Below are 25,631 nucleotides of genomic sequence, written 5' to 3' on the forward strand. Positions count from 1 at the left end.
CTAAAAGCCAACGGTATGGTATATTCAAGTATTCTACAGGAAGAAAAAAAAAATTAAAAAAAAGGTAATTCAGAGGCCTTTTTGAAGAGATATAAAAATGCAGTCCCATGGCCTATCTCTGCAATTTCCACACTTCAAAACTTTTTTTTTGGCCAAAAAACCCCCACCCAAAACACTATAAATGAAAGTCCCCCACGGATTTTTTCCAATTTAAATATTATTATTCTGCATTAAGATGCATTTCCTAGTATATTTCAATGTCTATTTCAGTCTGTCTAATAGCATGCAATAGTAAAAGAACAGGGTCAACATGTTATTACATAATAACTTTAAAATATTCTTTTATATTTGAGGTGGATAGAATCTATCCACAGCTTTGAGCATTTCCATGTGACATGTCTGTCAAAATTAGAAAAGTTTCTTTTTATTGATATTAGTTTATTATTTGGCTAGGCTGGAGTGTTACTAACGCTGGAGTGTACTCACACTGGAGTGTTAGTACCACGTCATGTTTTCATCTCTTTTTAACAACCGTGAATATCAAAGACAGCATATTACACAAGGAGAAAGGACCAACATCCTTCAGATCAGTGAAGCCTCCTCTCTATTTCATGGTCATGGCATTTATTGCACTGCTGAAGCTTACCTAGCTTATGTGCAAAGACAGCATGCTAATATACTGTCTTTTAGGTCAGCATCAAGTAAAAAGTATCAGACTTGGAAAGATTAAAATTTTCCCAGCCTAGTCAATATGTGCATATGATTCTGGGGCAATAAAATAGACAGTTTATTCTCCAACTGTACGAACAATCTGTATTAGTGTAATTATTCACTAATTCTACCAGACTACTTGCTGAGTAATCATTAGTGTCTTGCCAAAGATTCACAAGTTTGAAACGCACATTAAGCTGAGTATAAATACTTTCTCAGAAAAGTTAATCTCTTTACCCAACCCCACTGCTTGAAACACTTGCAGCAACACGGGTAGATGTGTTAAGAAAAATAACAAAGGCAGACAGATTATACAACCTGTTGACAAATAAACAACCTTATTTTTCTTCCCCATTCTATAAATTCCCTAGTGCTCAGGCTCAAGAATAAATGACCACTGATTTCCATTTGACATCATCTCTTCCCTAACAGACTGCTGCTGTTTGCCTTTTTCATACCCAGCAATTGAACAGAAGTCGTGTGTTTTCTACTCCAAAGCAGAAACAGAGAAACGAATACTTCATTTGGAGTCACAGAGATTCCTTAAAGACAAAAAATGGGCAGTCTCTTGAAAGCACGGCTGCTTTTGAGAATGCAAGAATTCAAACTTTATCCTGAAAATTGTTGGTGATGGATGGTTTGGGGTTTTGTTTTGTTTTTTTTTACATTGTAAGTATTTTTCTCCTGAGCCTCTTCCTTTTAGATTAGATTTAATCTTGCCAGTGCTCTCCATTGCTTAAATTCTAATATAATTCCTTCTCTCTCTAGAGGCTATAAAAATCAAAGTAACCTTCTAGCTTCAGAAAGATTTTTTTAATGGAATTTAGACTAAAGGGGAGAAGAAAGGAAGGAACAGTACAACAGTCTCTCCTCAGCACAGGAGTGTTTAATTCTAAAGACTGTGCTGATGGGAAAAAAGCCATACTACAGACTCGGTAACTGTAATTTCTGTTTGAGCAAAGACATATGTAACTAAGACAGAGACAAGAGCGCTCTATTTCACTCCGTCTGTGATTCAAACTCAGTGCTGATTCTGGGGACTATGCAAAAAACCTTCCCATTTTTTCAGTCAGTATCTATGGCAGACAGGATCACAAAAGCTTCAGTTTCTGATAAAAAAGGAGGGGAGGGAGACAGATGTTGATATTGGCTGTTGATATTCTTTTCCTAATTTGATTTTTTTTTTCTATTTCATTTCAAGTGTGTGGATTTTATTAATCATAATGATATGTGTGGCTCCAGATTGTTGACTTCCGTATGTTATTTTGTATTACACTTAGAGAAAAAAAAATCAAAACAGGGATTACAATAAGCATTTGTAAGATACAGGAAAACTGCAAAACCTAAAGTTAGGGGGTAATGTTAAGCTGTATGAAGTCCCAAAACATTAAATTTCCACTATTGAGGCATAAGGGAAGCAACTTGTATTTGAATGTGAATTTTCTGTCAATTTGTAGCCTGTCCCAAGAAAGGTTTTACTCTTTCTTTTTTTATTTCCATTTACAGGGGAAGGAGAGAAAATATGTCTAGTAGGGAAGCATTGAGAATTTTATTCTTTGTGATAAGCAAGTCTTTGCTTTCTCCCAGCTCTCAATCTGCCTACCTGACTAACTGGTGTGACACTGAAGAGGTCTTAAGACAAACAGATTATGAACCTACTTCAAAGATAGTAAAATTGGAATGGGAAAAAGGGACAGAATCTGCTTTTGATTTCTGGTACTAAAGGATGAATTCAAGAAAACAACAAAGAAATTAATGGGTTTGAATTCTCTTGAGTTGTGGGGTATTTCTTTATAATGAAACTTTCAATGGGAAGAAATTTCCGTTTTTCATTCATCTCTAGCATTCAAGTACTTACTGAGATTCTAAAAGATACTGACATCTCCAACTTTCATTTCCTGCAATGTTAATTCTTTTTCTCAATGTATACGAGTATTTCTTGAGTCATCGATTTGTTTTTTGAATATCTAAATATCTTTTAAAACTGGCCCAGTAACACATGTAACTGTGTATTATCCCTTGATGTTTAAAAGGCCTTGAGGTACATCCATTATTTGGATGCCTGTTCATCAGTGTGATTAAACTTCCATATTGTGCTCATAGTATTATATTTCTGAGGAACACAATGCACTGTGAAAACTAACATGAATATTTGACAATTGACAAATTTGAATATTGACAAACACCAATATGTGATGCCACTGATGTGACAGTATGTTTGAAGAGATCAGTCTTGACAAAAGCCAGTAATAGTGGTCTGGGAAGGTGGGAGCTGTGACTACTGAAAAACTAGCTAGTGAAATGTATCCCTTCAGTCTGTGTGAGAGCAAGGTAAATATGAACGCATTTTACTTGTTCATAAGTTGAATTAAATAATATTCATATTCTAGAGTTACTCTAAAAGAGGAGGGAAAGCTATAATGGAAGGTGTAAATCTAAATGGGTCTGTCTAAAGAAGCTGGGCTCTGCGGTGTGGCCAGATCAATGCTGATACTATGGAAAGTTATATGAAACAGGAACTTATGAGATGAAGCATTTCTGAGAGATGAAGCGAGAGGGGAAAGAAAATTATGTCTGGCAAGTTTTTAAAAGCAGCAGGTGAGCTGCTGGCTAGTGAGGTACCTGAGTGCAGAGTGCCTGCAGGTCAGAGCTTGGATTCAAACAGGGCTGAAAGGAGAAACCTGCTCTGGGGACATCAGAAGTTGTCACAGTAAATGACTTTCATTTGAATTCCAGATACTTTTGCTGAGCATCACTACTGATGGTTGTTATGCTGTGGTGTTTCCACCAACCGTCCTTCCATAGTCTTGGAAGGAATTCTGGGGAACGCTGTTGGTAACTAAAGCTCCAAGTGGAAAATCCCGTGACGGAAAAGCCAAGGCCGTGGCGGTATGTTTTCCTTTTGTTCTGTGTGATGCCGCTGTGAGATACATAGCATAGCTTAAACCAGATTTAGTGAGGATGAAATACATTGCAGAAAACAAATCTCAGTTCTACCCTTAAGAAGACACATATGTGTGTTCACACACAGGGATGTGTGACTGGAGTTGGGGGCTGGTTGTTTTCTGGAACTGTTAAACTCTTCAGGAATTTTAAAACACTTGCTCTCTTCCTTCTGCTCCCAGTCCTTTCACTCCCTCTCTGACTTTTGTGGTCGCAACAATGCCATTATGCTAGTTTCCAGTAAGTACGACAAACTGTTCTAATTAAGTCATTTAAAACAACAGTTTTATTGCAAACATATGTGAAACCAAATGTGTTCTTAAATTAATTTTCCACTGCTCTTTTGTGCAAATTAGATGGCTTCAATCATTGTAAGTGTGATTTAGGAAAGCTGGAGTTGTTGGAACTCACTGTTTTGTGACAAGAGGATGCATTCCTTGTTTATTGAAATATATGTGCTAGTAATATGTGTTTACAAAGAATACATTCAGTTTCTTGAAGTTTAATTCAACTAACATAAATATTTTACATAATACTGCTTAAAATACTTTAACTTAAGGAAGTAGATAACCTGTGACTTTCAAATGTAAAAGATGTTGCCTTGTTAATTCAAGAATTAAAAATATTTCTTCAATTTGTATTTATGGCATGACACAGCTATTGTATTACTGTATTACAAGTATTAATGTAAAAACTTACTAATGCTTGCAGTATTATTTTTTTAACACATTTTTAATTTAACCTTATATTTGAGATAATCTGTTTAAATCTGCTTAGTAAATATTTCACTTCTGTAAGTACAGTGTTTGGTGATATAGCTGTCTGCAATCAAGATTCTAGACATAAAAAGCAAGGTTTTATCTAAACAAAAGCTTGTTTAAGTATCAATTGGAAGTTCAGGAGGTCTGCAAAAACAATTTAACCTCAGCATGGCAAAAAATTAATGGAAGGCTCCTAACTCTGCCATAGAAACCACTGGTTTGGGTTCAGTGTTCAAAATCCCTATTCAATATTTAGGCACAGGGAAGCATTTGTGAGGCTGGTACTCAACAGTTCATTTGCTAAATTGGGAGGCGTTTAGTCTTCATCTGTACTTCTCTCTATTAATTCAGCGATTTGCTCCAGCCTACACTTCTCTCAAACAAGAATTCAAAATCTGAACTCTTTTCGAAGAAAGGCATACAAGCAAGATGCTTATCCCACTTTCATTCACGCAGAGATATGAGAAGCCTCTTTCATTCAAACTGTCTCTCTGCCTGAGGATACTTAAACCCAACCTGTCCTTCTGGGGCAGGTGTTGGAAGCCAGGTCTTTCAATTTCTTGAGTGAATGTGAATGATCCTTGTGCTGGGTTTCTAAAGAGTTTACAGCAGTTATGTTCTCAAATCCCTAGCTGAAATGGGTCTAATTTTGTGTGATATAAACAGCACAGGGAGAATTCCTTGTCCAAAATCAGTGTGGTAGTGAATGGAGGACATTAGTGACAGGAAAGAGGGATTTGGTCTCTCCTCTTACTTTAAAGTGAACCACAGCCACTTGCAGCTCCAGAAATGGCAGTACTTGCTTTCACAAAGCAACTCTATCGGAGCTCATAATAGAGTCTTTTTCCCTGCCCTCCTCAGCACTCACATCAGAGCCTGTGGCAAATTCTCCTCCTTCAAGCCCCAAAGTGCCAAAGTATCCTGACAGATCTTCACGGGAGGCCCCCAGGGTGCACCTGCAACCTTCCAGCTGCTGTTTGCAGAACCACAGAATGAGCATACAGTACGTGCCTCCAGATCTTCTCATCTGGGTTACAAGCACACTCGCTGGCTGCTGGCACTTACTGCCACTTTATCCATGGCCACGGAGGTCAACTAAGCCAGCTTTTTAACCTGCAACTTGATGTGCTTACTGGCTCTCCCCACTGTAGCCAAATTCTATCTTCTTTTCCTGGCAAGAATTGAAAAAAAAACCTCAGGCACCAGCCTAACCTGTTAAAGAGCTGTCAGAGGGCAAAAACCAAGGATATGTCTAAAAAGATAAATGCACCATCTTAGGAAGAACTATATGTCCTTGCACTTGTTGAAAACAAGACTGTCTTTAGAAAGGTTGAGAACCACTAGTAATTAAAGTGTATCTTCACTTCTGTCTTTTCGTAATACCCATCACTCTGCTCAATGCACATACGCTACATGTAACATGTTCACAAAATAACCTTTACTTTACCTGTTAACTCAGTTTTATTAGTTTTTGTGTCTTTAAATCTTGGGTATGGGTTAAATACACTTGCTTAAATCATTTGTGTGTAACTTAACGGCTAGGGCAATTGAGTGTGTAAAAGATGAGATCTCTGTTCAAGTCCTGTCTGGTTAAGAAAAATATTTCTAAGATGAGAAATGAGTGGTGGAGGCTTCTCTGCAAATAAATGCTTTTATCATTACACATGTGTGATTCTCAGTCCTGGATTTTCTCTCTAGATAACAAATATAATTATTCTAAGTGTTCAGACAGTTTTAACAGAAAAGACTGATTTCCATAGGTTTCAAAGATCAGTGGTATGTAGTGTCCACCGGCACAACAGTACATACAATTTGTTATGCCACCCCTGTCTGGACAGGCACAAACTGCAGTTGGAAGAACTCCTTTGGCAGCTCATCTGTCGCTAGACTCCTGGAGATTATGGGTCTGTCCCTCCCAGTGATGCAACTCACATCTTGTGACTGTTGTGCCTTGCTGGAGCATTGTTGGGCTTGCCCAAAACATCAACCAAATTAGGTACCATAACACTGTGACTGATACATCTCTTATAGAAGAACAGGCCAACAATGTTATAAGGATTGTACAAGCTCTGCAGTCCTGCCAAAAAGAGAACAAGGGAGATAAGATTATTTAATATTTGCTATTAATGCTTGCTTGTAAGAGAGCAGTAGTATGTGAACATCCATACCAGACTGCAAGTATAATCTAAGTGACAATATTACAATCATTAATAGCACACAACAATAATTATTGTGGGAAAGAATTAATGAAACCTGAAACAAGATGGCAGATGGGAATGAGCTACCAGAAACAGAACATTTTCTCTGATTTGCAGCCAGTCTACAGCTCGTGTCTAAAAAAGGAGGAGACCAAAAACGGGCAGCCCTAGTGTTTCTGTCTATACTGGCACGTTAGTGAGGATCTTTAACATATGCATGATGTAGAAAAATGAAGTAAATTCTTGTAACAGGTCGACTGAGAAATGTTGAATATATTGTACGTACAGTGCATCACCAATTCCCCACCTGCAGTACACTTGGCCTGTATCTTCAGGGCATAAAGTTTACTGTCTGTTTCACCCACAAATTTATCCATGAGAGATTCTGTGGCTTGAAATGGAAGAAAGCTTGAGGACTACAACATCAAGTCAGAAATTTCCAGATATGTCCAACAGTGGAGTGTCCAATCAACTTTAACATTGGGAAGTCAGACAAACGTGCAACAACAGCTGTTTTCTGAAGCCCTTCTGATAATCTAACAGCAGACCTGAAACTTGCATGTACATGACAGTCAACAGCTTATCTGATATATTTTAATGCCTTAATGGGGTTTCACCTCTACGGACTTTAAGGCAACTTTGCTCCATCAAGACAGATTCCAAAGACATTCCTGATCTGTTTTCATCTGAGTACCCTTTGATACGGGTAGTGAGACAGAGCACAGGTCAGAAAACTATTCTGATAATGGTTGCTTCTCCTCAGCTTCTATCTTTCTCCCTTGCAACAGAATAGACCTTCCCAATAATGCTGCTAAACATATGTCTAACTCCTGAGAAAAATGTGAAGCAACAAAAGTTTGAGCATTGTGACATTAAATACAAGATATCCCTGTGGAAGGGAGACCAGAAGTCACTGTGAATTGCAGGGGGATTCTTCTGTGTTTCACAGAGAAAAAACATATAACCATGCTCCCAGAAGAGCTACGGGCTAACTGAAAGGAAATACTAAGGACAGGGCTGTGTCCCACGAAAATAACAAATAGGAGCTACCATCTGCTGGAGAACCACTCAAGAAGGTATGCCATTGTGTCTGCCTATCAAAGAGCAATGCAGGACTATTAGGATTTAAAACATTGCTAGACATGGTGAGCTGTTGCATATTTTGGCTACGAGTGTTCAGAGAACTCACTCAAGATGTTGAAGACCATAAAGTCTTCCTGACTAAATTCAGATTAACACTTTTTTGCCTCATATGGAAATATCCTAAGGAATCGGGGAAGGAAGACGTGACATTGGGCAGAAAAAAAATCAAGATTCATAAGGTCATAAGGAGGAGATATTAGTATGATTTCATGTCCTCCAGAGAAGGGCAATGACCTGCTCCTCATTGTCAAAGGACTGTTCTGTATGTTATTCTATATTTGATATAACATATTCATAGATTGCCAATAATTTTGATTTAAAGTATATGCTTTTATTCAATAGAGTTTTTAAAGATTATAGCTTAGTCATTGCAGTTGTATGAATTCAATTTTAGTGTAGATTAAAATTTATACCTGTGATCAATCTTGATTTTTTTCTCAATGTGTTACCTCATCTCAACCAAAGATAATTGTAACAGGTTCTTTTTTGGAGAGATTCCAATGTACAAACTGGAGCCCACACAAATTAAAAAAAAAGGTTAACTCTGCTTTATTGTGAAACCTTGCTACAGAGAAAAAAACCAGTGAACTCAGCTTTATTGTGAAGCCTTGCAAAGTGGATCCCAAATGCCCCAAAAGTTACTTGAAAGAGTCTTACCAACCCAGTAGACCGTAGTAGCACTGCCGAGCAGCAGGATAACGAGGAGACACATCGGTACGGCAGAGGGAGGCAGGCACAGCACTTCAGGGCATCCCCTGTTTATCTTCAAAGTGCGCTCACGTCTCTCCCTCCCTCCAGCCCGAGACACCCCCCCTATATCCTGCACTGGATTGAGTGGAAAAGTACAGGCTAGCATTGCTGCACGCGTGGCCAGTGCATGCAGCGAGCCTCACCAGACTCATGATCCAGCTTTGCTAGCAGCAGCTGTCTGATACCTGACTACATTGTTGTACTCCTTTCCTGTTACCTTCTTCTTTGAAGATCTCATGGATACACACATAGTCTTTGCAGCAACAGTACTGAGGTCCTTTTTCTCAGCATGTATACTGGGTTTGGTTCAACTAGTAGTTTTCCATTGTGTCTCACTCGGACCATCCTCTGTTCTCCCTTACACAATAATGTATAAAAAGTCTCAAAAATTATTACAATGTGGACACACGCAACCTCAAGGCTTATTCTTCTTCTTAAGGACTGAAAATTCTGAATGAGAATCAAGTCAAAAGGAAAAAAAATGGATAAATAAAATAATTTTGGAAGACAGTAGTACTGTCCTAAGAGCTAAACAAAAAGTGACCCTGTGTCTGATGCAAGAAAACTTTATACACTTACTGAGTAAACCTTTTCAGGTCTTGACTGTGGCAGGAGTATGCTACATGCCAGCTGGAATAAAACACGAGTACTTTGGACATATTCCAAATAATTATGTGCCAGGATATTGAAAGTTCCAAGTATCCCATCTTGCTACACAATCGAGCCAACAGTTTTTCCCCTCAACTCACCATTTTGTATCTAAGAGAAACAGAAATTTAAGAATGGAAGTGAGTCTGGTCTTAGCCAAAAGTGATGTCTATGTGTTTAGGTCCTCATATGGTTCCTATCACTTAGTATTGAGTGTCAACCAAATATTTAAGAATACTGATTGGACTGGCAGACTTTTTTCTCACTTTAGAGACTGTTCCTCTCAACTTTTGAACCTATCAGAGTATGGCAATAGTATCTGAAATGTTTGACAAATGACAAAAAAACAGACTATCTTTTTAGTTTCATACAGCTCCATTTCTCATTATCAAGTTTTAAGAATTAAATAATTTTTGAAAGATGCTTCCTCCTTGCATGAATTTAAGAGAAGCCAGGTCTTTAAAAGACAAATTCACCAAGCACTGGATTGTTCACCCACTAATAGGGGATGTGAGTTGGGCTAGACCATCATGAGACAGGTTAGTTTTACCCTTCTGATGTGTTGTGGAAAAACAAATTTTGGGCTTTTGCATAGGTTGCAATTTTTAAATCCAACATTTCAGAAATTTTAACCACTGAAGCTAAGGGAAAATAGATTAACAAGAATGTAAATATTCACTTCCACTTATTTCCACATATAATAATATATATTTCCTTTTGCCAGGTGCCAGCCAAATGTGGGTCTGTTGAGTCTCAAAGATCTGTACTTGCAAAAACTAGGAATCTAAATATCTGTTCTTAACGATGCTCAGAAGCCTCACACCAGACGGTGGAATTGGTATCATTAGGCAACTGCTTCCTGCTCGAGCCCTGCCTTCGAGCACAGCACACCTCCTGAGGCCAACAGACACGTAGCATGTAAATGCATGTAGCAATAGAGGACTACTATGTCCCTTCTTTTTTCTGGTGGTCTAAGACAGCCTTATGCCTCACTGAATACTAGAGCAGATCCTCTGTCTCAGTGGATTCAGCACATGGTTTCTATGTGAGAAGGCCTACTCACAAGTCCAAAGTGCACTTTTCAGTAGACTGGAGGACTGAGCACTGTTTAGGCTGTCTTGAAACTTTCTAAATTTCTAAACTGGGATTTCTAAATATCAGTTTCCAGTTTGTAAACCTTAGTTAAATAGGCATTCACAGCTTGTGTGAGTTTGATCGTATAGATCAGAATTTCTTGCTAGGAGTGGAAAATCTGGTGTCTGATAGCCACAGAAACAGGGAGTATTCCAATGGCTAAAACACAGCTATGGTAGTAAATATGTTAACAAATACTAAGTAAAAGCAACAGTAAATACAAGAACTTAAAACTCTGAATCTCATGGCTTATCATGTTTATCTTTTATAAGATAAAAAGTAAACAGAAACTGAGTTACCAAGCCTTCTAAGGCTTGATTTGGCAGTGCTGCAGAAAAACAAAGCTGAGTCACCTTACTCCAAACGATACATAAGCAAGCCACGGCAGTTAATTCTGCACAGAACCTTTTTGTACCATTATTTGGGATTCTTGCTTTTGTATCCATATGTGTATGAAGTCCTGTAAAAGACAATGCCAAATCAAAGAGATGATTTTTTTATGTTTACCTCTGATTATTCTATAGCTTATACTCACCTTTTACTTCTTAGCTTGGTGAGTGCAAGGATTTAGAATCTGTGGCACGCTAAAAATATTTCATCTTTAATAATCTGCTGTACTGCATCAACAGACTCTAAGTAATCAGAAAGTCTACCAACTTCAAAAGACATCACATAAAAGGCGAGGTTTGATAAAAACTTCAACACTTTAGAATAATTGATCATTGGAGAGGATTCTGGAAGTGGGGATGCATTTTTCCCCACTTCAATAAACATCCAGAATAATTGCATCCTTCCTGCTGCAGAAAACAGAATCAAATGTCAAAAATCTCAAACAAGGCAAAAGTCACAAGTTTCTGTTTCTCTCCCTACTGATTGAAATTACATAGATGAATTAACTTCCTTACATAACCTGCACAACAGTCAAAGGACTTCTGTCTTGACTTGGGGATGCTCTGTGAGAACAAAGCAGTATCTAAGTATGCCCCTTCTACAAATCTGGAGAAAGGATGGTTCATCTGATGGACCTTGAGACCTCAGGTCACCCTTTGGCTCCTATGCAAACAGGATTGAGGATATAAACCCAATCTTTTTAAAGGAATCTCTCCTCTGAATTTAGATTACTTGCTTTGTACAGTAGCAAATCATTAAGAAAGCACTAAATGTTTGGATCCCAGAATGACAAATGCAAGTAATAAATCCAGCAATTTCTGTAAAACTTGGATTTACATGTGAAATTAAGAAAAGGCATAATCACATGGAAATTCAGGAATGGGATTATAGATTCCGGAGCCTGTTAAAGCAAGAAGACAACTCCCTTGAACTTCACCAAGAAAGATGAGATGCTTTCAGTAGTAGGCTAAGGCAGGCCAAACTAGCTATAAAACAGCTGAACTGCTGGCTTGATTTTCCATTTTATCAGATTACATAGGTTTAGGATTGTATTTGCTTTCGGTGCCTCTAGTTTAAGCATCTTCCAAAGTAGAAGGTTAGTGCTGTAAAGTATTTATGGAAACTTTAATCAACACTTCACTCCAAACAATCTGCAAAATTGAATAGAGTTTTAAGAAGTTTTAAGAATTTTCTAGAATCCTTTGTAACTCTTCCTTTGTTGTTTGGTTGATTGGCTGATTGTTTTTTTAATTCAACTACTGACAAGGTTGTTGAAGTCCCAAATTTACAAAGGTAAATTATACTAAATGGGGCTTGTTGGGTTTGTCAGGCACACTAGTGATGCATTATTTTTCAAGAGCAGAAAAAAGAATGGAAATTATCAGAGACAAACAAATGAACATGTTTATATTAAGCCTTCAGATCTTTCCTGTTTTATCTCTATGTGAAATCTGAGTTAAAGAAACTTCAAAATGGTGCTAACCATGCAAATAAGGTATCTTCAAATGTTAAGTGCCTGAGCAATAGCAAGAGCAAAAGAAAATTTTTCCTTTAGTAATCTCTGGATATCAGAGCACCCTAGGTTTGCTGTTCCTATACAAAATAATGCATATTTTAAAGCAAGGGACAAAAAATTGGATTTTCCCACCTTTCAGACTGTAAATGATATGTGGGAATGTCTTTTCATTCACTGTGCTAACACTTTTTAAAGTTCTTTTCAGAGTAGAGTTATTCTATGTAAGATCTTCTAAAGCAAGAATATTCAATGCTAATTAAATTTAGCATTTTTCAAAGCTAAAAAAAATCAATACAGGAGATTCATATGGCAATTTACTAAATATGGTACTTGACACCTGTACCAAAAGTAATTTAGGTATAGTTATTGGCTAGATAGAATTCAGCAATATAATTTTAGAGTGGCACTATAGGTTGAGACCTCAGGAACAGAAGCGCATGTGTGTTGGGTAAGGCATAAGCTCCTTCTAGCAGAGTGGCCTGTGTCTGGTATTGAATTACCACAGAACCAAATGACAGTAGCATAAAAATAACAGCACATCCCAGGGAAACTAAGATACAGAGTTTTCTTGTGATCCAACTTTCTTAGCTAGAAGTTATGCATTTCTGCTAAAAGATAAGATTGGATATACTGAAGAGGTGCCACAAAACAAATTTACAGATGTTTAGACCAAACTGTCTCACTTTTTAAAGGAGGCTTGTATACTGTGGGTCAAGCCTTCAGGTAATATAAGTCAAGCATGTTAGTTATAAGTTTAATTATGGGAGCTTTTCTGAAAGTAGAACTGGCCTCGTTTTCTCCTTATATGTTACCTACTTAATAAAGTATTTAATGGCCTGGCTTGTCAAAAAAACAGCCGGTATTAGAATGGAAAAATTCAGTCTGATCTGTATTCTGTTCCTAAGCTTTTACAACATTACATCTTGTTAAAAAATAAAAACAAAGAAATCATAAAAAAGAGTAAGGGAGAACTTCTTTTTGCTGTCACCTGAGTGCTACTAATTTTTCCTGATGCTTGCTAAAAAGATCAGAAACTATTCCACTGTTTTGAAAGAAAAGAGACATTCAAGGTCATGAAAAAAATAAAGATCTATCGCTATGTTGGTTTTGTACATTTCAGCTGGGATTACTGTCCAGAGTGCATAGGCTCTAGAGCTCCTTTTCCTGAACAAGCAGCTAAAAATGGAATGGTGGTAATTACCAAGGAAGCAAATGGCACGCACTTGATTCTGAAGATTTCTGTTAGTAATAGTTCTTACCTAGGGAGAAGGGAAGTTGCGAGTTTTCCCTCCACAGCTGCACAGAACTGCAAATTCTCCAGAACAAATTCAAAGCTGAGGTAAGCAAGAACACCCACTTTGAATGACTGGTGGATGAGACATTTGGATATCCACTGAAAATATTACTTCCTTGAAAATACCTGGCATCACTTCTCAAAGAAGCATTAGATGAAATGCACAAACTGGAATGAGTCACTGTGCAACTGACGTTTTAAAGACAGGTCATAGGTCCTGACAGACTGCTAGAAATGATGTGACTGATTCCAGGTAAATTGTGGGAATTTGCAAGGAGGTGGTTTCATAGAAAATATTGTTTAAAATAAAAAAAAAGCATAGTGGAAAAGCAATGATGTCCAAATTAATAATAGAAGACATTAATGTTACATAAGAATTAGTGAACACTGAATAATGAAGAGATCGCATATTTTCAATTATAATTACCTGAATTTAGGAGTGGAATATGGGAATATTTTTCTACAGTTTGGAAGATTATGACTGGTGCCCCTGGGTGCTTGGGTCTGTAATGTTATGGGCCCAGTTCAGCAAGTCATGGACAGACCAGTGTGTTCTCACGCCATCACTTGGAGCACAGTCAGTACCTCAAGGGACTACTTGGCACTCACACAATCCAGTCGTATGTCCATCAGTGAGTAATGGATTCTTCCCGTTTATGTTTCTGGCTTCTTTCTCTAAGTTTGTACCATGGCTTTTAACATAATTTGAATCTGGGGAGTAGGGGAGGAAGTGGCAGAGATTCATTGTCTGTCGATACGTTCATCAATCTAAAATGAAAGCCTTGAACGTGCTAATGTTCACCTTTGCTTTACAGTGTATGACACAGAAAAAATAGTTTTTTAATTGCAGTAGCTGGAGCAGGCTTTGAGATAGAGGCTGTATAAATCCACTGTAGGCCTGCAAGAATTGCATTTTTTACCTTTGTATTCTTGCTTCTGCTCTCTAGTTATTTTCCATGTTTGGGTTGCTCATTTAATCTGGCAGTTCTCTTGCTCAGACTATTCTGATTGAGGTGCTTTAGGAAAGAATCTAGACTGTTTTTCTTGTGTGCTCCAGATGTTTGCAATAACATACTACTGAGGTGCATGCCAGCAGTAAAGGGATATTCCTCCACAGGAAATACTTCGCATCTGACACCAACCAATAGCTCCTTAGGGAAAAAAAAGGCACCAATTTGTTAGCTGACAGTTAACCAGTAAACAAAAAAAGTAATCTTGGTAAAATTAGATGAATTATGTAACTTCCAGTAACTGAGTTTGAAAAACAAGCATAAGAAATGACTAATACAAACTATTGCTTCAGGATTACTGCAGAAACATATTCGGTCACCATCCTCCTTTCAGTCTTACCACCTGTTTGCTTTTCAGTTTTGAAGAGAAAGAAACTTCTACTCTTTCCAAGCAATTATGGAGAACATATTCAACAGAGAAAAAAACCCCAATTATCTCCCATTATTCCTATACTTTAAAAACATGTTGATGGATATTTGCAAGAGAGATGCAATTAGCACTGTATAATCGTGTTTTTCCTTCCCTGACCCATTCCCTATTTATTTTTTGTCATATATAATGTTCTATCAATTTGCATTAAGACAGCCATTTTAGTTTATTCTCTCCACCAAGAGTGGACATTGAACTGCGTGTTTGCTGTGAAAGCGAATACATTTCTGCATCTTTCAAGGATGCGTATGCATATAGTTCAGTTTTCTTATTCTCCCACATTAAATTAATAGATTTTTTTTTTGCTTGCCTAGCCAGTGGGTCATTGTCCATTGTCGAGTCAAAGCATTGCACAGGAAATTATTTATGCAATGTTAGAAGCCATTGTATAATATAAATGGACAAAGTTCACATAACTTGGTCAAAGTTCATAATATCACATCACTTCCGTGTACTTGTATTCTGACTGAATTTGGTTTTATTATCCTGTCTTAGTAAATCCATAGGCTGTATTGTGGTGAATTTTACACTGAAAACTGAATCTTTCTTGAATTAAAACAAGTTACAGATATAACTGATACTCATATTTTTTTAGGAAGATGCTCCGTTTCTTTCTCTAGGTTTTGAGGGACTAGTGTGCAGAAAATAAATAATTTAATTGCTTTCTCTTGTGTACTTTTCATAGCTTTTGACATTTTTGGAGAAATATCACTTGTTAAAATCTGACAGAAAAAAGCCCACTGCAATTTCGTGCCTGGGGAATATCCCAGATAGAGGATGGTTCATTTGCTACAGTTGTTTTACAGCTCACCAAAGAAGCCTAATAGAACACAAGTGGTTCAAAGAGGACTTAGTTTCAGCAAGTTTATCTTCCAGCTTGGTAGTATTTCTTATTACCCTGTGAAGCAGTAATAAATCTTGGGAGTTGGCATTCCAATACAGAGCCATTATACAGATTTTTCTTTGAACTGTGTTAACTAATGTGACACTCCATCCTGAGCAGATTGATGGAACTGAACGTGAGTTATGCATGGGAGACATTTTATTCATATTTAATAGAGAAATTCTTGCATATATTTTTTAAGTTAGGACAAAATAACTAAGTAATGTCTCTCCACAACATCACTCAACAAAGGATTTGCCAGATAAATAACTTTTATGGCCATCCTGAACAGACACATGACGAACAACATGCAATGAAAACAGATTTGGATTCCATAAAACTCTTCTTTACTTTTACTTCTAAAGGAGAAAAACATACTCTAAGCTGTCTATTCACTTTCTTAAAAGCTTAGCTCCACACTTAGAGTTCTGCTCTACAAATAATCAGCTCTGTACCGTCTTTACCAGTATGTAAATCTTTATGAGAAATATGCGCGGATTGTGCATTTGATTGAAAGCACAATATAACTAGTTTCATACATATGGTACGCCTAATTTTAAATCAGTATCAAGAAGAAAAAGGTTGGAGAAGACAGACAAGAACTTGCTGCAAAAAGTGACTTTGCCTTAATCCCGACATCCATTATGTCTGCTAGTTACCGTCTGGAAATGAGACAATTTAATTCAGAAGTAGGTAGTTTATTTTTTGAGATCCTGTGTTTCTTTTAAAGTGAATAACTTGTTGTTTTTAAAGAAGTGAAAGAACATAATGGAATTTAATTATACCACACTTCAGAAAGTGTTTTTAATTTTTCCCTTTAACTGAAGAGTCTTTCAGCCTCTTTCCAAATGAACACCAACTCTATAGTTAGGAGCACACACAGCCAGAGTGACTTCCTCAGCACAACTGTTAAAGAATTGTTTAAGAATTAAGAAAAGAACACCATATTCAGTTAAATATGGGAGCATTTTGGAAAGAGATTAACCCACTATTCTTTTAGGACAGAAAAGATAAAAGATGAAAACCTGTGTTTAACAAGTACCTGGAATGTATGTTAGTGCCATTGTACTGTAGCTTAACCCATTGATTTAATTTTACTTACGATCAATTTTGAAGATTTCAATGGCTATTTTAACTAGCACATGTCCAATATGCAAGCCTGTGGCAATTGAATTAAGCTTTCTTCCACAATTTCATTTTTGGATGAAAAAGACACGTTTACTGTTTCTGTGCTTCCCTGTCTTGTATGTGGAATATTTCCTTTAGAGAGAAATTCAGAAGAGGTTTTTTATCATTCCCCAAATTAGTCAGTTCAGCTAGGTATCTTTTTCCTTTGCAAATTCTTTAATTTTGTTTGGAGAGTTTAAAAATTTTGAAAATAAATAAAAAACATTCAGATTTTTTTTTTTACCTAGATGACTTTGTTCAACTTTTACCTTTGATAAATAACACAAATCCTAAAAAAAATACCTTCAACAGGCAACCACAAATTAATTTTTAATTAATCTGTCTGAAATACTAATGACTTGGAGAAAGTGGGATGTAGTTCTACATATATAATTTGTAAAGTGCTCATTTGGTTTCTATTCTCATATAAGAATAGGTATGAAAGTTTCATAGTACTGTATCAGCCCCTCCCAGGTAGGTAAGCATCTGGGGCTTTTCTTGGTGGGTTTTTTTTGGTTGTGTTTTTGTTTGGGTTTTTTTGGTTTTGTTTTTTTTTTTTAAAAATAAGACAGATGTTACTAAATTTAAATTTCTGTATTTCTGATATGACTGGTCTGGCTGATTCTCATGAAAAATTATTTCTGTGATTCAAGTACATTTTATGATTACTTATGATTTCCTGCATAGTTTCCAACTCTCTTTGTGACTCCACACATTAAAAAAAATAGCATAAATAAAACAGCATGATAAAATCACTGCTTTGTGTGTGTGTGTGTTCAGTTCATTCTATTTGTAACACTGGGCTGAGATATAGGATATTTTTTTCCAAAAGGAAAAGTGCCATCTACTGAATCACCAAAACAAAATCTTGCAGCATCTTGAGAGATTTTACTGAGAGATGTCCTTTCCAATTACTGATCAGGCCAATCCTTACTCAACTTGTGAGCTCTAATGAGATCACAGCTGGCAATGGTATGGTTGAGTGCCACATTACTTCACTAAGTATTCATTTAATGTGTGTTTTGTTTTTGTTTGGGTGCTTTTTTTTCTGGATTAAAAAGCGTTAGTGGAAGATCAGTGAACTGCACTTTGAAGGTCTTAAGCTTTCACTTCCGAAATAACTTTCTCCCCCAAGATTTCTGGGGAGGTTTCTTGTGCATCTTCTGTATCTTCTTAATGGCCTACAGGGGTCAGATTTACAGTATGAATTTACTCATCTTTGCCCTGGTTGGTCACTTCAGGTTTGGTAAAGGTATACACAGAAAGACTTCAAAAAGAATAAACTGGTAAATAGAGACAGAGACAGAAGACAGAAACAAAAGAAACAGAACAACTAGTAAATAACTTTGCTATGGGACACTGCCTGCTAGTTAACTGAGACATCGTTTAGCAAGGTATAGCACATTTTTTAGAGGTATAAAATTGCTTTCAAGACCAATAGGACAATGAACTTTACTCAGGACTTAGAAGAGCTGTCAGTTTTTTTCAGGAATAAGCAATAGATACTTGGATGAACCTGATGTATCTATAATGTACAAAAATTATACTATAAATATATAATATTATTAATATAAAACATTGATTATAATTTAAATTAGAATAAAAATAAAATACATGTGCCATACTTAATCCTGCATAGCTTTTAGAAGTTTCACCACAAACGTGGAAGGATTGGTGAACACAATTTATATCTTCAAAAATTTGGGAAATTATCAAACATGGTCACAGGATTAAGGAAACTGGATAATCACAGGATGATGGGTAAAGTCCTGTCACAACTTAAAACTAACTGATGAGATAGAACGGGAATCGATTTTTCCTCCTTAAAGTAAAATTTATCAGTGAGAGGTGCCAAGGCTTTATACAGAAAGAAGAAAAAATAAGCAATTGTGTAGGAAAAATATGTCTAATCATGAATGCTCAATTAGGCCAGACAAAATTTGGAGAGTCTGTAGCAAATCTGGTATTAATTTTGTGACAATGTTGATGATTTCTACAAAAACATAGTAGAAACTATCCCTTACTTATTTATGTTATACATTATCCTTAACTTCTGACAGAAAATAGACTTTTTTTTTAATTCTAAACTGGATATGTGCTGGCTTCTGCATGGATAATTTCACTGATAGCTCTTCATAAATGTTTTCTTTTTTTCTGTTCATACAATGCCTTGGAGGGATGGTATTCGAACATATTAATTAAAACTTACTCAACAACTTGTGGGTTGCTTGCTTCCTAATTTAGTGGTGACTGCAGTTGGGAAATTCAGACTGTATTACTTAGCCTGCTTCAAAAATCATATGATGATGTTGCTCATACAGAAACTGTTAAGCAAAAATAACCAGCTGGAATACTTTTAAAAGTCAATGTTGGAAGGGCTTTTGCTTTGGTGAGATGAAAAAAAATCTACCATGAGACTTGAGGAAAGTCAAGAGGAAAGACATGGGATTTTCTTCAACGTGGCCTCCTTGAAATTGTTTACAAGGTCTGTGAGACACTTGGGGGAAAAAAAAACCCAACAACAATATATGCCCACGAACAGGTTATTTCAGCCAAACACAGCAGGTTTCGTAGTGGTAAAAAGTGGTAAGTTAATTACACCTAACCCAAGACCGTAAGAGGTGCTGTCAGCCCCTGTCTATTCATATCCCAGTCCCACACCATTCCCAGAGACAACTGCTTGTCACCAAGTCAGATTTTTACCCCGTGCAGACACACCGCTCTGGGCAAGGTTTCTGCTTGTCCCCTCCTGCTTTAGCTAGGTTAAAACATCTCAGGCTGCCAAAACTCTCAGAAGCATTTACAGCATCAAAAGTCAGTTGCAGCCATGCAGGGCGATCCTCGAAGCGGGGCTTGGCTGCGTGCCCTCTTCTTGCTGTTCATAGCAAGTGGGAGGTAGAAATACCCAAACCAATCCCTTTTACCTGAACGTGCCACCTTTTTGCAGTGAGATGAAACACCACCAGAGGTGAACGGTACCTAGAAACCTCTTCCTTTTGCCCCGCAGGTCCGATCTCTGAATAAGGCTGTGAGTTCAAAAGCAGCACTGGCCTGGACTTCAGAGAAAGAGCCTGGTAGCATATTCCTAAGAGCTATTCTGGCTCCTGTGCAATTTTATTTCTATCTGATGAGACGCACAACCTCTGCTTCCCGACTCGGACAGGGTCGGCTGATCACCGTGTGTTTGCCGGGCAGTATAGCGGTGGGTAAAGGCGTCTAACTGCCTTTTACCAATTCGGTGCCATTAACACAACACCGTCCTTCCCACAGCCTCCTTACAGCAGCAGAGTCCAACAGGAGCATGCTGCACCCCAGAGGAGCCAGAACGGCTACCTTACAGTGCAGAGGTGTGCGAGTGTCACCTCCCAATTATCACTTTTTTCCCCACCAGAAACGGGCATCATTGACGTTTCCTTCGACAGGAATTTCGCAGCGAGCCAGCCGCGACGAGCCGCTTCCCTTTTTTTTGGGCGCTGTTTTGGCGGGTAAATATTTCTCTCCGGCAGAGGTGGTGCCACCAGCCCCCGTGCGCGGCGACCACCGAGGTTGGGGTGGGGAGACACACGACACTCCGGGGTGACACCGCGCCGTGCCCTCTCCCCTTCCCCTTGCCCCCCCCCAGGTCTGCCGGGCAGGGACGAGGAGGGGGATGCTGCTCTTCCAGAGGAGCCTCCCGGCCTCCCCCGCCCCCCGGGGAGCGCGGGCGGGGGCGATGCCGCGGGCGGCGGGCGCTCCTCCCCCGGTCCCTCTCCCCGGCCGGAGCCGGAGCCGGAGCCGGAGCCGGAGTCGGGGCGGGCGGGGCGAGGCGCAGGCGCGGCGCACGGCGGGCTGCAGCCGGGCCCCCGCGCCGCTCCCGAGAGCCGATGGCAGCTGCACAGCGCGGCCGCCCGGCGGAGCGCGGCGCGGCTCGGCGCCCCCGGCGCGGGATGCGCGGGCGGGCAGGCGGCGGCGGCGGCGGTGGCGGCGGCGGCAGCGGCTGCGGCAGCTCCGGGAGCCGGAGGGACGGGGCCGGGCGGCCGGCGGCCGCCGCGCTCGCCTGACCTGCTGGCCCCACTGGCCGTGCCGGGCTGCCCCGAAGGATGTCCGCCCAGTCCAAGGGGACCGCATCCTCCTCCTCGTCGCCGTCTGAGGGGCCGCCGGCAGCCTCCAAAGCCAAGGTGAAGGAGCAGATCAAGATCATCGTGGAGGATTTGGAATTAGTGCTGGGGGATCTGAAAGACGTGGCCAAGGAACTTAAGGAGGTGAGAAGCGGAGGGCTGCGCGGGCGGACCCTCGCTCTGCCCCGTGTGGGGCGAGCACCCCTCGGCCCGCTCCCCCCGGGGCTCTGCTGACGCCCCCGGGCTCCTTTAACCACTTCTTCACGGCGGGTCGAGCAACTGGTGTCCGGGCTTGGGCACGGGGCGAGCCCCCGGCCGTGCCCCGGGGCGGGCGGCTGTGCCTCGCCGCGGCGCCCGGCGATCGGGAACGGGACGGGGCGGCGGGGCTGGAGCCCCGTGTCCTGGCTGCGGTGCGCCACCGGCGCCCGTCGGGCTCCCCCAGGCTGCGAGGCGGCTCTTCCCGGGGACTTCCCACCTCGGCGCCCCCTTCGGAGGTGTTTTTTTTTTTTTTCCTGGGAGGCCGGGGGTGCCTCTCCTGCGGGAGGAGAGGAGAGTGTTTGGGAGAGCTGCGGGACCCGCAGCCCTGCCCGATGCCGGGCCGGCATCCCGACGGTGGGAGAGGTGTCAGGAGCGGCTCCACTCCCGCTCCAGCGGGTTTAACTTTTCGGCTGCACGGCAGCCCCATATTCACCCCCAGGCAGCATCCCGTCGCGGATCTCCCGGCCGGTGAGGGCTGGGGAGGGTCCCGGACCCCGCGCACCCACCGCCCCGGCGGAAGGGTCGCTGCCCGGCTCGGCAGTACCGGCGCGGCGAAGTCTGCTCCTGCCTCTGCAGGCAGCCTCCCCGAGAGCTGAGCGCCCTGTTTATCTCGCCTATCTGGCAGGATTGCCTTCGCAATCTTTCTTTTGCCGATGGCGAGTGTCGTCTGCCCTCGGTTAATCTGCAGGCAGAGTGCGATTACCGCCGGCATGTTCATCAGCAGGGAAACGCTGAAGGAAGAGAATTTGGCTGTCCTTTTGGAGATTTCGACGTTATCTTGCTTTTGCTACACAACTGGTCGACAGATGGTTGGATTATGCACTGAAATTCAAGTCCAGAATCTCTGTGCATTGCTTTGTAATCCTGTATTTGACATTTATAACAGGCTGTGTTTTTTTGCTATCAAATATTAGTTTTCTATTTTAACAACATTGTCAACAAGTTTCATTCAACAGACTTTTGCCATCTGAGGCAGTCTGAAATTCACCCGGTGCTTCGTATAATCTTGAAAGATGTATAAACACACGGCTCACTAATCACAGCTGTTAGACTTCTTTCTCACCCGCAATTCCAGATTTCTCCTTTTTTGAAAATATATCTATGGTTTCTCTTTTCCTTAATGTGCTGCTGTCCCTGCTTTCTAATTTTTTGAGGTATTTTGAAGTGGAAATAAACATTATTTGTAGGGCAGTTCTTTCAACGTTTTAAAGACTGATAGAGCAAACTGGCTTCTGTTGCTGCAGAAGCACATTTTCAGGACCTGTAGAGGATGTACTCATATCTGTCCCATGAATGTAAATCATTCTCTGCACATAATCAGTCCTAGCTTTCCTTTAGTGAGCAAACAAGATCACTGTAGGTGGAGGTCGTATGTCATCATTTACTGTGGCATGTTTTAGCTAAGCAAACTTGCCTGTTCTGGTTGACTGCATCTATGAAAGAGAGCTGGATTTACCTCTGCTTGATGGGGAAATGGCTTGTGTGGAACTCCTTTTGCCAACTAGAGTGAAATGTAAAAGGGAAGTTGTAGAGAAATGGTGCGGTAACTCTGTTAAGTACTGTGTACCTGTTGAAGGGTGGAAGGATTGCCAAGAGCATCCATTTTGAGAAAATAAAAGTATTTTTTGTAAAAAGGATAGTCAAATCTTGTTCGTAACCACACATGAGCTTTTGAGTAATGCTTTTCTCTAAATACGTCTTACAGACATGATACCTGCGATACTCTGACAAACAAGGGTTGCATATGCAATTGTCTGCTTGCTTGCGGTATTATCATTATGTGTTAAACACACTTTGCAATATTATCATTATGTGTTAAATACACTTTGTATGACATTTATTTTGAAAAGTCCGCAGAAGTTTGCCATCTGGGTACCTCCAGTTGTCCGTCTAGGGACTAAATCTGTACAAGATCTATTGACGCATCTGCAATGTATACCTTTTTATGTGAAAATGATTTAATTGATGATATTGTAAGCTAGTGATCAGTCACTTTCATAGAGGGAATGTTAGAAAGCATTGACGGTTCTTTCATTAAAGCACATAGGAGGTTGTTCTATAGTCAGTTTTGGTGTATTACACACAGAAATGTACTTCATTTGTGGTTCCTTGCTGTAGGACCAGGCAAAGTAATAAACTAGAGGATGTAAGTTTGCGCTTTCCATTTTCACTACGAATTGTGTTTTTCTGGGAATGTTTTGGCTCCCCTTTTATTTTCACTGGGTGTTTGCTATAACCTTTCCTGTCGTTTGTTCCTCTTTTTTTTTTTTTAATTAGGAATATAGTACCTGAAAACAGGTTTTCATTCGTTTTATTACTGTTATGTTAAAAAAGACTAAAATTCTGCTACAGTGCTAGGGTATGAGGGCTTTTTTTTTGTGCAGCTACAGTAATATTTAGTTTTGGTATTGAAAATACAGCATTTGTAGAACACTTTTTTTTTTCTATTTATGTCTACCTATTTGTTACCCTTAAGTATAAATGATTTATTTATTAGATTGTACTTAATGTAGCACTTCAGGTATTGGGATAGACTGGTTGTCCTCTCCTAGCGTCTTTCAGTCTTCTTGTGTAAGATTTTATGTTCAAAGTACTGTCAAGTTGAAAGATGGTTTCATTGCTTCGAAGTGAACTGTTCTATAGCAGTACGGAGTATGGCTGTACAAGACTTGTATGTCTTGTTATATTTAGCTTGTTATAGTTCACTTACATTAATGTATTTGCCTCTGCCCTTTGTTCCAATGCTTTTTCTAATTGATACTTCAGCATTTTCTGTATTCAAAAGAGGGGAAGGGAGAAGTGGGAAGAGGATGGGGTGTTAAATCCAGATGCACAAACCATGGAGGTTATAAATTTTCTGTAAAAACACATGACCGAATCATGTGGATGAAAACAAGTACTGTTAGGAGTAGGAGTTACCGTGTCTCAGAAGTGGAACATCTGTCTCTTTTTTTGTCTCTTATTTATTGGTCTGGTCTGGTTAGGCGAATGTAACCACAAAAGACTAAGGATGGAGAAGGGGGGTGACTGGGAGACGTGTTAGGATGAAGTGGTGCTAGGTCCAGAGTCTGAGCTCATGTATGGCTAATCCTCTCTTGGGTGCAGTTAACTTAGGAGAGACTTGGCCACTTTTGTCTCCTTGCTAAAAAGAAACACGGGGTGGGTGTGTACCAACAGTAGGATGTGTTTCATGCTGGAAGAAATTAATGTATTTAAAATGGGTTGAGTGGCTGTTATTTGATGAATATTCCAAAGAAAAATCAAAGGGGTGCCAGAGGATTAAGCAACACTGTCTGTTTCTTTAGTCCAGGCTATTTCAAAATAAAGTTGGTGAAGCCTTAAGCTTTGATTCTCCTCCAGAGGATTGGATAAAAGACCTTTTTCTCTGGAGTCCCTCTAGAAAGATGTTTATTATTAAGTCTTGCTTTGCAGATGATATTTATCTGTCTGGTACATAAATAACGAGGTGATGAACACTACTGGAAACCAGAACACATGTGGTAATTAAAATATTTTGATTCTAAAATGCATGAGGTAGCCCTAATTTTCTGATGACTTCAGAAGGGATGGTAGGGGGTGTGCATGCACACCTGTGGACAGCAGGGCACAGAGATCTGCATCGTCTTAATATTGATATTATAATTTTTAAGACTTCCCTGTTTCACATTTTATGATAATGTTGCACATTTCTGTAGCCTTGCACTTGTTTACATTAAGGAAATACTTAACTAAATCATTTGATAAATACTTTTTGTAGTAATAAAAATTCATCATGCGTAACAAATTCCTGGAAGTTATGTGTGAAACATTTGCATAGCTTTTAATTGGCTAAGTATGTTTCAACTTTTTATCGAAAGGAAGCAGCTGTGTAGCTATCGCCAGTGTTTAGAATAATCCAAAATGGAGGTACAGGAGGAGCAGAAGCCCCCATAGGCACATGCATCAGTAAATTTCCAGTCTTTCCGAGTCTACCTCCTCTGCTTCAAATCCTGCAAAAATGTCTTGCTGACAGAATGAGTGAATAATCCTCCCTCATCTAGCTGACGTGTTTATTTGCCATGAAGATGTCATCTATAAAATTTGGGCGTGACTTAACAGGTAATGTTTTCTAAAGGATGATGGAACCATCAAATGCCAACCCCCCCCCGCCCCCACCCCAAACATCACAACAAAGTTTGTTATGGAGTAGATGACCTGATTCTGTTACCATGCCAGTCATTCTTTTAAATGCAGGGTGGTCGTGTATTCCATGGTCTTCAGTTCTGGATCAGGCCTGCAGGAGCATATTACAATTACAA

At 39.7% G+C, this 25,631-nt stretch overlaps 1 protein-coding gene across 1 annotated transcript in view; it reads left to right on the plus strand.

Moving 5' to 3' along the window:
• Window positions 1–20,948: 20,948 nt before the first annotated feature.
• PRR16 (proline rich 16) overlaps window positions 20,949–25,631 on the plus strand; it is a 158,342-nt gene continuing 153,659 nt past the window's right edge. The window contains exon 1 of the mRNA XM_054185888.1: window positions 20,949–21,219. Within this exon, the coding sequence (XP_054041863.1) occupies window positions 21,058–21,219 (162 nt within the window). The 5' untranslated portion in view covers window positions 20,949–21,057. The remainder of the gene's footprint in view (window positions 21,220–25,631) is intronic.

The sequence above is a fragment of the Rissa tridactyla genome, chromosome Z (assembly GCF_028500815.1).
Source record: "Rissa tridactyla isolate bRisTri1 chromosome Z, bRisTri1.patW.cur.20221130, whole genome shotgun sequence".
NCBI classification, from domain to species: Eukaryota; Metazoa; Chordata; class Aves; order Charadriiformes; family Laridae; genus Rissa; species Rissa tridactyla.